A 14,645-nucleotide genomic window follows, 5' to 3' on the forward strand; every position below is an offset into this window, starting at 1 on the left:
GGTTTGCGGTTCTGACTATTTGAAATGTAGTTGAATACATGTTTGCTAATATTGAGATGTACCTTGAAATGTTGTTTACTTCAGCCTGTTTTAACAGTAATTGCAATGATTAAGAAATTAAAAACCTATATTTCATGACCCTTTGACTAATGTGAAATATGTGTTACGGGACATGATGAAAACAGTCTTGGCTTATTTAATATCATTACATTTTGCATCTATTAATTAGGTGCCAGGCAATGGCCATTTCCAACAAAGGGGTTCGTAAACGCATTATCTTGTAAAGTATTTTACAGAAACTGTTAATTTTAAAGACTTATGACTCTGATTCTTTGTTTCTCCTCAGTCACGGACACCTGCTTTGGTTTTTGAACATGTAAACAATACAGATTTCAAGGTAAGATTGTGCCTTTTGCATTGCAAGTTAGATGCAAATATCACTGATATTCATCTCCCATTATCCCCCCCCCCCCCCCCCCCCCCCCCCCACCCCACAGCCCCACAAAGCTAGAGTTTGGTGAAAAAAGGAGCAATCCTCACTGCTGCCTCTCGGCGCCGAGGACCCGGGTTCAATACCGGCCCTGGGTCACTGTCCATGTGGAGTTTGGACATTCTCCCCGTGTCTGCGAGAGTCTCACCCCCACAAACCAAAGATGTGCAGGGTAGATGGATTGGCCACGCTTAATAGTCCCTTAAATTGGAAAAATGTTTTAAGAAGGAGCAATTCTTTCTTCCAGTGTAGTGCATGAGCAATAATTTATCAGCTTTGTGTTACTTTCTCCTTCAATGCATTGGAGACTGCAGTATATAATTCTGACTGTTCTTGGGGAATCATTGTCTTGAGTTTACTGTTTAATCCCTCCAGCTACTGGTGTTACCATTTGATCTCTTTAGCCAAGGAGTTCCCTTTTCCCTCCTTCTGTTATTTAGTACCTTCCTGAAACTGATTTCATAATTCCCAGCCACTCTTATCACTTTTCCCGTTCCAAGTATAGCTGTCTAAGATTGATTAATTACATTTCTAATTCAGCATTTATTAATTCCATATTTGAAATGCTAATTTTTTACGCCTTGCATCAAACTCCATCACACTTTGCAAGTGCAATTTTCAACTACACTTCGAATTTCCAACTACACAGTGAAGCAAATTGATAAGTGAGCCCATAATTTCCAGCAGAGCACATGAACATCCCCATGAAGTGCAGATATTTTCTACCTGGCTTAAAAGGCCGCATCAAAATGTGTGTTTGTCTGTCCCTGACAGTCTGAACCCTGATGAGCTGCCAAAAGGCAGTTAACCTTGATTTCACCCATAAAGCCATGGTGTGAATTGAAGGTCCTGTGTTTTTCACTCGGTGACACCTCTAATCTCTCCCATGCCAGCGTAATCTGAATCCCCTGAATGTCCATTTTGGTTGTTGCCATGAAAAAGGTTTTTATTTCTATTGTCATGTGAGAGTACCTTTAAGAAATGGGTGTTTAAGAAATGTACCTTTACGAAATGGTTGTTTTATCAGTGATGTCAGAGTGTGGGTGGAGCTGGGCAGTCTGTCAGCTTTTTACTTTCATTTTAGGCTGTTTGCTGCAGGGTGTTTTTTAGTTTTGGTTTTCAGAGCTGGATAGCTGCAGTCACAGCCAGAAGGGGTATTAGTCTCTCTCTGTAATCTAAAAACTATAAATCGATCCTTTGGTGATTTAAAACTAATAACTGCTCTCAGTAGTGGCTTTAACCTGATGTGCTTCTGTTAAAGGTAATGTTTTTAAGTCTTATGGATGTTAAAAGGAAAACTTAAAGGTTTACTTAGTGTTGTAGTCTTTGGGAGTAGTATTTGAATTAATGATTGCTAAGATATTCACTGTATGTTTTAAAAAGGTTAACTTGAGTTAATAGAATAAACATTGTTTTGCTTTAAAAAGTACTTTTCCATTTCTGCTGTACCACTCCTGTAGAGTGGGCTGTGTGCTCCCCATACCACAATCTATTAAAAGTTGTAGGTCAGGTGAACTCCATGATACACTTTGGGGTTCTCTAAACCCTGGCCCATAACACTATCTTCTTTGTTTTCCTCTTTTGGGCATAATGGGATGACCGTTCCTATTTCATCCTACCTCATCACCCAGTCAAGGTGCATTTATTTTGTACTGTCTCTGGTACTTTGAGTCAAATCCTTCTGCCCAACACCCAATCTCTATATCAATCCATCAGGATTTTTACCTTCCTACTCTCCTGCAATTTTAGTGCTGAATCACCCAACCCCGTTATATAAGTCCATAGCTCCCTCTCTGCCTATCTTGACATTTTCAGAAGGGCTCATGAAGGACATTCGTTGCCCTTCCTTGAAACCAGCAACCCCAACTAACAAATCATCCTCCTCTTGTCAACCTTTCCACCCAGCTTGTGTTCTCGGGTCAACCTTGTCATTCTCCTTTGCACCCTAATTGTTTTAGCTCTGCCAGTGGATCAATTACTGCCAGCTCTTATTATTTTCCTTCAGAATGTCCATTCACTCATTGACAAGGTTAATCTACAACTTGTGGTTAATTGCATTGGCATCCTAGCCTTTGACTGAAACTTGCCTTATTGATGGTGGCCCCTGTCAATAATTCCTACTTACTTGCCCTACGCAAAATACAGCTGTGGCAATGTGTGGCTGTTATAATCAAAGCACACCTTGGTCTCCTGCTACTCGACTGCATAATTATCCTTCTTTCAGCACCATACCTGGTTACACCCCTCCTACTTCTTCAGGTTATTTCCATCTTTGTCATAGTCCACCTCGTTCTCTTCCCTTAATTCGCTGACTCTCATCGTCTCTGAGCTTCTTACTCTATTTAAATTCACCTGCTCATATTCAATGCTATTATCTTGACAGTACCAACTCCATTACCTCATTCCATTTGTGATCTCCGCCACAGACATCTGTAACTTTTGTGTCTCAGCAGATTTTCATAGTAACTTCCTTGCTGTGTTAATGTAAACCTACTTGTGACACTAATGAAGATCATTATTAACTACATCACCCCATTACTTTCCAATGCTACTTCCTTCTGTAACTATCCCTGCGAAAAAGAAAACTCCTTCAGGCCAGCTGCAGGTGCACCTCCTAAATCCCACTTGCCTAGCTTTTAGTTCTCCATTTTCCAGGAAACTTCTGCAGCACCCTCACCTCCATCTTTCTTGCCCTTGTTTCCTTATAACCAATATAAAATTCACCAATCCTCATACCTCCCCGCCCACATTCATCCTACAAGCCTCACCATCGACTAATCTAACCGACCTTTTATAAATTTTCCCCATTGGCCCAACATCATTAGATACTACTTTCAACTGTATCATGTCATCTTCGCCTCTTGTCCTCATTAAAGACCCTCATTAAAACTAACCTCATGCCAATAAAGTCTGAAATTATTCTGTTTTCTTACAGCCATTCTAAAATTAGGTTAATAGTTAGTGGTAAAACTAACGTACCAGGCGTGATTAGGTTAAAATAAAAACATAGTGCTCAGAATGTAGAGCAGGACTGACGGAAATCATGGAGAGAGAAAAACAGAGTTTGTGTTTCGAGTTGGATATGACTAGACAACTCGAAGGATAAACTGTCTCAGTACTTCCTGTTTTTGATTTCAGATTTTCAGCATCCACGGTATTTTGTTTTTATTTTATTGGCTCTGTTGATTCTTGTCTGATCACAAGGTTTGGAGTTCAAATCCTACTCTGGAATTTGAACATAAAAATCAAGGTTGACACTCCAGTGCAGTATTGGTAAGAGTGACACACCGCAGGAGGTATCCTTGTCAAATAAGGTCAGGGTCTCACCTGCTCTCTCAAGCTGGAGGTAGAAAATTCCCATCACAGAAGAGCAGGGCAGACAGCCCCATTGTCTACATGGGAGTTATCTCTGATGTCCTGGCTGATATTTACCTCTCAATCAACATCACTGAAACAGATAATCTAGTCGTTATCAAGTGCTGTTTGTAGGACCTTGTGTGCAAATGAACTGTTGTATTCCCTGCACCACAGCAGTGACTACAGTTCAGAGGTACTTCATGGGCTGTGAGGTGTCCTGGTCTTGAAAAGCACGACACAAATGTGAGTCTTTCTTTCTTAAAAGATTTTGTTTTTGAACTCACCTTTCTGTCAGTTAATGTTTCAACATTTTTCAAAGTTAGCTTGCTGCACCTATGTCTTTTTTTTTTTACCTTGAAGGCTGTTACAAACCGATCCCCCCCCCCCCCCAACCACCACCACCACCATTCCTTTCTGTCCATAAGCAGAGTTATTTTTGAAAAGGTAGATGTGTGTGTTTTTAAACCCCTGTTAGTGGGTGGTCAATTTACAAAATGTCAGCAGCCGACTTCCATGGGTTTAAACAAAGAGGGTTATTTATTCACATGCTCACTCCAAAAGATCTAAACGCTACATTAGTCAAACACTACACGCAAGAAAGATGCAACTAAAGAAGATGGCAAAGACTTTTAAGCCTCTTAGTTTTCAACACTTTTGTCTCCTTTCCTTTGCTATGTTGCAAACCTGGAGACATAAGAGTCTTCAGAGTTCCTTGACTCTTGAATTTTGGTTAAGCTCCAAACAATGGCAAGTATAGATTCCACAAAGGAGTGCTGCCTAGGCATTGTCCATTCAAGGGGGAGGCCTCCACCCAATATGAATCAATTCTGAATTGTCCGGAAGCTTAATAGCTTGTGTTGAAGTTGCAAAGATCACCGTGGCAGCTACCTTAAGTGTCCATTTCAGTGTCCATTTTAAATAAAAACAGTTCCAGAAGCTTCCAAAGCAGCACCCTCCATGTTTAAAGTCTTGACTATGACATGCCTTTTAATGGACGTGACCAGGCAGACAATCCATCCCATGTTTCTGCCCAATCTTCACTATTAAATTGTCTTCTGGGAGATGACAGAGTGAACTGGGTGATATTTACTTTGTCTTGTGAGGAAGTGTCTTACTTCTACATAGTTCCCCCCCCCCAGTTGAGATGGTGTCTGATTCATATTCTAGATGAGGGGGTTTGAGAAAGACATTGGAATTAACAATTTATCAATGATTACTTTGATGTCCAAACTGAGATTGTGGATTGGTTTAGTGGAAGCTTGAACATAAATATCTAGCTGACCATCACACTGCACAATTATGTTGATGAGCTTTAAAGAGTTCAGTTTCTTTAATTGTGAAGAGAAATTACGGATAAAGTGTATTTGTAATTATGTTGGCGAAGAAATATATTTTGTATTTCATTATTTTATAAGATTTATTGAATTTTATTTCCAATGAACCAGACTTAGCTTTGTTAATATTCTTAATATTTTCTTGTATATATTCCTTACAGCAGCTGTACCAGACCTTAACAGATTATGATATACGATTCTACATGTATGAGATTTTGAAGGTATGTTGACATTTTCAGAACTTTGTACTCTGGTAAGCCATTTTACTTTTAGAACAGAGAATGGAATGTTTACATGGCAGTATCTGAGGAGTATGCTGGTGTGAACATCCCAAAACACAAGTGAGCTCTTTGGGTGATTGAAAGCACTAGTCAGGATGTCAGGATAGTCCGCATCTCAGGATGCCAGAAGCCGCATCAACATCCTCGGCTATACCCAATTTTATGGAGGTGGTTCTTGTGACTTTGCGTCAGTATTTGAGCTGCCTGTGGCTTCCAATTTAGTTAGGAGATCTCTCAAGAATTTTGATAATTGAACTGTCATTGTTGAAGGGCCTATTTAGGAATCCACATTGATTAGCAGGAAAAACTGTACCACGTGGGTCATGAGTTCAATGCTGATCTTGATGATGTAATGACACCACTGTCATAATGTTCAGGGACATGTAGAGTACAGATGGGTAAATTGATTCACATTTAAATTAATCTGATGAACTGCAGTCAATTTTTACCAGAGAGAACTTCAAGATGGCAATCTGCAAATTCAGGTGACCGATGTCAACTGCTCATTTCATCTTGAGCAATCAGTAATTTGAGTCCTGATTAAATTATTGATTATTCCTATACATAGAGACATAAACTATTTTAGCCAGGTGTAAAATGCAGTTATGTGTTTGGAGTTGCTATGAAATGCCCAGTTTATCAAGATGGCAACAGAATTCCTGGGTATGGTCTTGACCTGGCTCAAGCATGCTACAGCAAGTGGTGGGACACCTCCGGTGCTTTCATAGATCATAGAATTTACAGTGCAGAAGTAGGCTATTCGGCCCATCGAGTCTTCACCGACTCTCCGAAGAGCACTCTACCTCGCCCCACACCCCCGCATTATCCCCGTAATTCCACCCAATCTGCACATCTTTGGACTGTGGGAGGAAACCGAGTACCCAGACGAAAAGCATGCATACACAAAGAACCTGCAAACTCCACACAGTCATCCAAGGCTGGAATTGAACCCGGGTCTCTGGTGCTGTGAAGTAGCAGTGCTTTCCACTGTGCCACCATACCGCCCCGTGCTGAGTGAATCTGGGCTGTAGAAGTGTTTGTGTAGTCTGTTGGTCCTCCACTAACCTTACTGAAACTTTTTTAATGTTAGTGAAAGCAGATAGTCATGTCAGCCCTCCTAATGTTATGAAATAGCCACTGAGCGAATGAGAGTCTGTTTGTTAATGCAAGCTCATGTGCAGAACTCTGTTTTGGTGGGTAGAGTCGGTTTTTTTCCACTTTTTTTTACATTTGCTCATGCACTACTGGATTTGAACATATTAATCAACATTAAAAGGGAATGGGGTGAGGTTGCCGATGGACCCTACACAGTAGACAACATTTGTACCATAATTTGGCATTGGGTTAGTCCAGCTGATTTCAATACCCATGTTGCAAAAATCCCCATGCTCATGCTGGATAGTTTGTTCATCTCCACTTGGGGACTATAGGGCGCGATTCAGCGGACAAATGTTAAACGATGCTTTTGGATTTGTTATTCAACGGCACCTTTCTGGCCTTGGGGAGTTACTCCTCACTGAGGCCGCACTTCGAGTGATTTGCCCGCCAGCAGGAATTGATGTTCACAGATCAGGGCACCATTTTGATTGGCATCCCCGATCCCAATTCTCTCCCCTACCGGCTTTATCGAACCCTCACCCCATGCCATGTCGAAGCCCTGGGACTCCCCCACCTCCCTCTGATTAGCATTCCCCCGCCCCGGGCCTAGGCCCTGCTCCTGACAGTGCCAACCTGGCACCCTGGCAGTGCTACATGGGCATACTGCCAGGCTCAAGGTGCTCAGGTGAAAGGGGCGTACCAGGTAGCATCCTGCCCTGTCCTCGGCCACCCCACAGTCTCCACTGGCCTGCGAGATGCCCTGATGCGTTTGTGTGACCCACTACGGCAACTTGGCGAGATCTCGCAGGTCACAACTTTGGCACCGTGTGAATCAGGCGTCCGGTATTTAAATGGGCCACTAGGCTCACTTAAATATGTAGATCTGGATCTCGCCCAGCGAGGCGACATCCAGATTGAGCCAGGCGGAGCGAGTCGACTCTGCTAGGCACAATGGGGCCATTGAATCATGGCATATTCTTTGTTCCCAACATTACCCTGGTTTGTTGGTCATGAATTTGGTACTCGTGTTTGTTGCTTTTGTTCCCTTGTTTTACAATTTGTAGGTAAACAGTGTAGACCTTTACGCCGCTGAGGACCCGGGTTCGATCCCGGCCCCAGGTCACTGTCTGTGTGGAGTTTGCACATTCACCCCGTGTCTGGAATTCTTTGGGTGAAACATGATTCCTTTTTGCAAGAATGTTTTCGACATTTTGCCTTCATCCATGCACATCCCAGATATGTTGACTGACGCACTTTCCTCAACTCTCTCATCTCTTTTAACCACAGCCCTGAACTGCTCTGGTACATCCCACAAAGTGCAGCGGTGCAACAAGTTGGCTTCACTAAGGGGATGGGCATTAACTGCTGGTGTCGCCAGCGTGTGCACATCCCAAAAATTAATAAACAAGAAGTAGGTGTAGAGTAACAAGTGGTTAGTTCTTATGGGAACAAAAGTAGGCCATTCAGCCCGATCCACATCATGGACAATCTGCACTTCAATTTTATTTATTCACCATAGTCCCATACCCGTTATAACTTTACCCAACAATAATCAATTGGTCTGAGTCTGAGCAGCCACAGCCTTTTGAGGGGAGAGAATTCCTCATTTATACAACTGTATCTTTTCAATATAGTTATTTCCGACTTCCTTCCTCTGAACAGCCTAGCTCTGGTTTTATTTCATCTCCTCATCCTTGATTTTCGCCCCATCAGAGGAGATCATTTCTCCGTATCTACTCTAGATCGTAGATCAGTGTGCCCTCTGTGAGCAATATGAGGCAAGTTCATGCAACCTGCTATCAATTTAACCCTCTAAGCCCTAATTTGATAGTTGAACACCGACATCAAAAGTCAGGAGAAGTCAGGAGAAGGGCAGGAAGAGGAGCCGCGCTTTCTAGGCCTATTACATGCCTCCAGCAGCATCGAATTGGCAGCCAAAATCAGTGGGACGTTGCCAGGGCCAGAATGAGAAAGACCTTGCATGTGAGGCAATGTCCCTTTCATCGTGCTTAAATCTTTGTGCCTAAAATACAGATTGTAAAATAAAAGCTGCATCAAATCTGCGTATCGAGGGTGCATGGTACTGCTCAGCTGGGAAATCATTATGGCTTTGTGCGACTGTTCAGCAGTGTGATTGATGGCCTTTGCATGGGATGGGTTTTGGTGCGGCCTTGCTTCCCTTATTCCACATGTTTAACGCGGCTGTTTAAATTTTATAGCCGTAAAATGATCAGAAATCTAATTTGATTGGAGGTTGCTAGTCTATATTTCCTATTTGTGCAGCCTGTTCCAGGCTCTGTTTTGTGTTTAAATTTTATTTTGAGTATCTGCAGGAAGCCTGCTGCATTTCACTTTCCTTTATAGATTTTTCTTTTCTGTTTAGTGCTTTTATGTACAAAATCCTGTCAAGCAGACCAGGCAGGCAACTTATTCCCCGCTCTTTACAGTTGCTGCTCTGCTGGTCACGAGCTGCTTTTTATACTGGTGTTCATTCGGATTGGACTTTGGGAGGCATAACATCCTTAAACTGGGTCTATGATTCTTCTACCCAGATAAGGAAGTCAGATTCAGTAGCTTAAATGTTGAATGTCGCTCCTTAGTTGCGGTCTCCTGGAGGCTAAACTAAACTGCCCTCCTTTTCCCTATACCCTGTCTTTTCTCCTGGGAAAGTTTGCCTTGGTTTGCTGTTGAGGATTATTTTTTATTGAACAGGGGTAATGATTAGTGCAAATAGCTTAGTTTTATAAATATCACAAAGCTGAGCATTATACAAGAGAAAGATTGGTTCCTTTCTGTGAATTAGTACAAACTAGATGCCAGATATTGTGTCTCTGAAGTGTATAGAAGAAATAAAGGCTTGGATTTATATAGTACTTCTTATGACCTCAGGACATCCCAAAGCTCTTTACAGCAAATTAAGTCCTTTTGAAATGTAATCACTGTTGTAATGTAGGAAATGGGGCAGCCAGATTGCACCCAGCAAGCTCCCACAATAGCCAATGTAGTAATGACAGCCTTTTTTTAATGATGTTGGCCAGGATACTGGGCAGGGCTCCCCTGCTTCTCTTCATATTTGTGGCAAGGGATCATTTGACATCCATCTGAGGAGGAAGCCGGTTTAATGTCTCATTTGAAAGATGGCATCCCTTGACAGTGCAACTGTCCTGTATTCATTGTAAACTTGTCTAGACCCATGGCTCGCTCACATCTACTGCAGCTGCATGGTGAGTTATTAATTATTTGGAAGGCGAGACGTTACTCGTCTTAAAATGAGAACAACAGATGGGGGAAAGCTAGGTGAGGAGCTAGCTGCACAGCAGAAATGAGTCTTTTATTTGCAATACACAAGGATGATTGCTGCTTGAACTGGTATTTACCATAGCCATTTAAAATTCATTTATTTTTAATTCTCTGCCAAGAGTTTCTTTGGGTGGATTGCTTCTATATAAATGGCATGTATAAGTGTGCTAGAGTAACTAGGATACTAGGGTAAGTTGCAATCTTTTTTACTCTTCCTGCACTAAGACCACAATCAATCACCTAAATAATCCCTGCCATGGCTCTTTTCTCTTGACACAATACACTGAGTTACTATGCCACCAATTCACTGAAATGCCCCTTGCCTTGTCACACCCTTCCTGAATTGATCCAAGTGCTCTAAATGCTTTGCTTGCCATTTTGGGCAGTTTTTTGCCATAAGGAGCACTTTTGCTAATAATTGTGCCTGTAGTAGTAGGTGGGTTGGCCATGCTAAATTGCCCCTTAGTGTCCAAAGGTGTCCAGGTTAGGTAAGGTTATGGGGATGGAGCAGGGGCGTGGGCCTAGATGTGGTGCTCTTTCCGAGGGTCGGTGCAGACCCGATGGGCTGAATGGCCGCCTTCTGCACTGTACGGATTCTATGAATATGAATACCAATGGGATTAGTACAGGGCAACCTTTTATATTTTTATGGCCAAAATAAAATTCTTGCGATCAGGGAGACTGAAGACTGCTTTTCAATCACAATCCTATTCGACATCCAGACAGAGAATAAGCATTTCGCGGAAAAATCCATGGGGACCATTTAATTTACTGTTCTTCAGATTGTTAATGTTTTTAATGTAACAACAAAATGTAATTATTGGTGAGATAAGCTCTTAATAGGATTCCTGACATGTCTTAAATCAACTAGTTTTCATTGTAAATTACTTGTGGTACTTTGTTCATTTGTCAGTCTTATTAATTAATGAGAGTGTACTAACAATGGTTGGATGGTGTTCCTCTGTTTGCAGGCTCTGGATTATTGCCATAGTATGGGAATCATGCACAGAGATGTGAAACCGCACAACGTTATGATTGACCATGAACACAGAAAGGTAGCAATAAAAAAACACAATCACTAGTACTGAAAGGTGCACATGCTATTTTTCCTTTCTAATGCTGTATGATAATTAAAATTGGTACCAGCAGTCCATCTGTTCATGCGGGTGATGCACTTTTTGATCTCTGCCAAGCCTCCTTTCAGAAACATTGGAGTATTTTTTGGCTATTCCTATCAGACACAGGTGTTGAAGAGTGTAAGTTAATTGTCTGATTATTCCATTCGGAAGCTTCCTTCATGGATGGATAAACTAGTTTCTCTGTTGGCTCTTTGGCCTATGATGTATTCAACCAGTTTTAATTGATCATACGTTTATTTAAAAAACAAACTCTCTTTTATCCCACCATCTTGGTTTCAATGAAAAGGAACCATGCAACCCACTTTATAGCCAAGATTTATTTTTAGTGATTTCCTGTTTCACATTTTCACTGCAACTATCACGTGCAAAACCTTCTATCACATGGTTTTAAGTGTGGAACTTGCATTGTTTTGAAATGTTATTGTAAGCAACAAGCTAGTATGATCTGGGGTGCATACAATTGGGGCGGCACGGTGGTTAGCACTGCTGCCTCACAGCACCAGAGACTCTGGTTCAATTCTTGCCGTGGGTCCCTCTCTGTGTGGAGTTTGTACTTTCTCCCCGTGTCTGCATGGATTTCGTCCAGGTGCTCCAGTTTCCTCCCACAGTCCAAAGATGTGCAGGTTAGGTGGATTGGCCACGCTAAATTGCCCCTTAGTGTCCAGGGTCCAGGGATGTGCAGGTTAGGTAGGGTTTTGGGGTTGCTGGGCCTGGGTTGGGCTTTCTTTTGGTGGTTTGGTGAAGACTTGATTGGTTGAATGGCCTCCTTCTGCACGGTAGAATTCTACGACGTCGTCTCTGACAATTATAGAATGGTTAAAGCATGAAAGAAAGCTCACCATGTCTGTGCCAGCTCTCTACAAGAGCAACTCTTGGCTCCCTGCCTTTTCCTTGGAGCCCTAAAAATGTGTTTTCACTTCAGATAACTATCCTATTGTCTTTTGAAGATCTCAATTAAATCTGCCTCCACCACATTCTAAGGCAGTGGATTCCAGATACTAACCACACATTGTGTAAAATGTTTTTCCTCATGTTACTTTTGCTGATCACCTTCCTCTGGTTCTCGATTCTTCAGCCATCGAAAACAGTTTCTCCCTATCTACTAGACATTGTTCACTGTAGCTGAGAACAAGAGTCCCGAAGGCTGTGTTGCCTGCCAATGCCGCGGTTAAGGACATCCACTTGGGAACAGGGAGGAGAAACTTAGAGTGGGAGGGGAAAGATCAAATTGTCGTGGTTCATGTAGATACCCATGGCATAGGTAGGACTAAGAAAGAAGTTCTGATGAGGGAGTATGAACAGCTAGTGTCTAAATTTTAAAAACAGAACCACAAAGGTTCTCTGGATTTCAACTTGTGCCATGAATGAATTGGCACAGAGTAACTAATAGAGAGTTAAATGGGTGGCTCAAGGATTGGTGCAGAAGAAATGGCTGTAACTAAATTGTGTGTGGGGGGGGGGGGGGGGGTGGGGGCAGGTTCACATATGGGGAGATTTGGAAAGTTGAAGAGAAAGGACAAGATAATAGTGTAGGGTAGATTTGCAGCTTATGTGTGACAGGAAGGAACAGAGCGTGCAAACTTGCCCAAATAAGGTCAGAATAGGGAAAAATGGTAAAAAGGCAGAATTAAAGGTTCTTGTTATGGATTCTGCTTACATTCAGATCAAGATTGATGAATAGATGGCACAGATATAAATAAATTAATATGGTAGGATAGTCATTACAGAGATATGGTTGCAAAATTACCATGGTTGAGACTAGAATATTCAAGAATATTTGTTCGGAAGTTTGGGAAGAAAGGAAAAGGAGGTGGGATAGCTCTGTTAGTGAAGGATGGGACCAGTAATGTAGGTTCAGAGGATCAAAATATAGAATCAGTTTGGGTGGAGATAAAAGTAAGGTCACCGGTGGGAGTGGTTAATAGGCACCCTGACAGCAACTACACTGTAGAACAGAGTATACATCAAGAAATAATGGGTAAGAAGGCAAGGTACTGCAATACTCTTGAATGATTTAAGTCTTCGTACAAATTGGATAACTTAAATTGCATGGGTAGCTAGAGGATAAGTTTGTAGTGTATTTGAGCCAGTTTTTTTAGACAAAACAATCTGGAACAAACCAGGAAACAGGCAATTTGAGACCTAGGAGTGTAATGCATAAGGTTAGTTTTTTTATAAATGTTTTTTTATTGAGTTTTCATATTTTATATATGACAAATTACAAATTATTAGAGAGAAATAAAAAGAAAACACAAAAATTTAACATGAATATTTACAGGTAAGCATCTTCATAACAACAATTGTGGCCGCCCCCTTTAGCCAGCATATATATTTTACATTCCCCAATATGGCCGAGGCACATGTTTATAGGCATTTATTTATAGTTTGGTTTTGGGCCTTGGCTTGCCAGCAAACCCCCATAACGAGCCCGTAACCCCCCCCCCCCCGGTTACGTTCCCCCGATTCCCGTCCATTTTCCCCTGATTCTTGGCCACCCGACTATTCTTCCTCTTGTACGTTGGCCACAAACAGGTCCCGGAACAGTTGCATGAATGGCTCCCACGTTCTGTGGAAGCCGTCGTCCGACCCTCGGATGGCGAATTTGATTTTCTCCATTTGGAGAGATTCCGAGAGGTCGGACAGCCAGTCTGCAGCTCTGGGCGGTGCTGCTGACCGCCAGCCAAACAGGATTCTACGGCGGACGATCAGGGAGGCAAAGGCAAGGGCGTCCGCCCTCCTCCCCAGGAATAGATCTGGCTGGTCTGAAACCCCCGAAGACCGCCACTATCGGACATGGCTCCACCCTCACCCCCACCACTTTGGACATAGCCTCGAAGAAGGGGCAAGACCAGAACATGTGGGCGTGGTTGGCCGGGCCTCTTTGGCACCGCTCACATCTGTCCTCCACCTCCGGGAAGAACCTACTCATACGGTTTCTCGTTAAGTGGGCTCTATGTACCACTTTTAGTTGCGTCAGGCTGAGCCTTGCGCACGTGGAGATGGAGTTGACCCTATGCAGTGCTTCGCTCCAGAGTCCCCACCCTATCTCCATCCCCAGGTCGTCCTCCCATTTCCTTCTTGTTGCGTCCAGTACGGTGTCGTCCCTATCTACCAGTCGGCCATACATGTCACTACAGTTCCCTTTCTCTAGGATACTTGCGTCCAGTAGGTCTTCCAGTAGTGTCTGTCGTGGCGGTTGTGGGTACGTCCTTGTCTCCTTTCGTAGGAAGTTTTTGAGCTGCAGGTACCGTAGCTCGTTCCCCCCAGCTAGCTGAAATTTCTCTGTCAGTTCGTCCAGTGTTGCGAAATGCATAAGGTTAGTTAATGATCTCATCGTAAAAGATTCTCGAGGTAAGAGTAGTAAAATTTTACATTCAGTTTGAGGGTATGAAATTTGGATCTGAAACTAGTGTCTTACACAAACGATTGGCTAAAGTAGGATCTTATTGAAACATAAAAGATTCGAAGGGGGCATGACATTGTCAATGTTGAGAGGCTGTTTCCCTTCATGGGGGCACAGTTTCAAAATAACAGGTCCATCACTTAAGACTGAAATGAGAGGGAATTTCTTCTCTCGGGGTTATTAAATTTGCAATTCTCTTCCACAGAGAACAGTGGAGGCTGGGCCATTTATCAACATGGGAAT

The 14,645-nt window shown here is 42.5% G+C and overlaps 1 protein-coding gene across 4 annotated transcripts in view; it reads left to right on the forward strand.

Moving 5' to 3' along the window:
• The window catches only part of LOC119969700 (casein kinase II subunit alpha), a 99,070-nt gene that overhangs the window by 53,795 nt on the left and 30,630 nt on the right, over nt 1-14,645 (forward strand). For all 4 annotated transcript variants that reach the window (XM_038803692.1, XM_038803691.1, XM_038803694.1 and 1 more), the window contains 3 exons: nt 347-397; nt 5,343-5,402; nt 10,832-10,915. In XM_038803692.1, coding sequence (XP_038659620.1) covers nt 347-397; nt 5,343-5,402; nt 10,832-10,915 — 195 coding nt within the window. The remainder of the gene's footprint in view (nt 1-346; nt 398-5,342; nt 5,403-10,831; nt 10,916-14,645) is intronic.

This window comes from Scyliorhinus canicula, chromosome 7, assembly GCF_902713615.1.
Source record: "Scyliorhinus canicula chromosome 7, sScyCan1.1, whole genome shotgun sequence".
Classification (NCBI taxonomy): domain Eukaryota; kingdom Metazoa; phylum Chordata; class Chondrichthyes; order Carcharhiniformes; family Scyliorhinidae; genus Scyliorhinus; species Scyliorhinus canicula.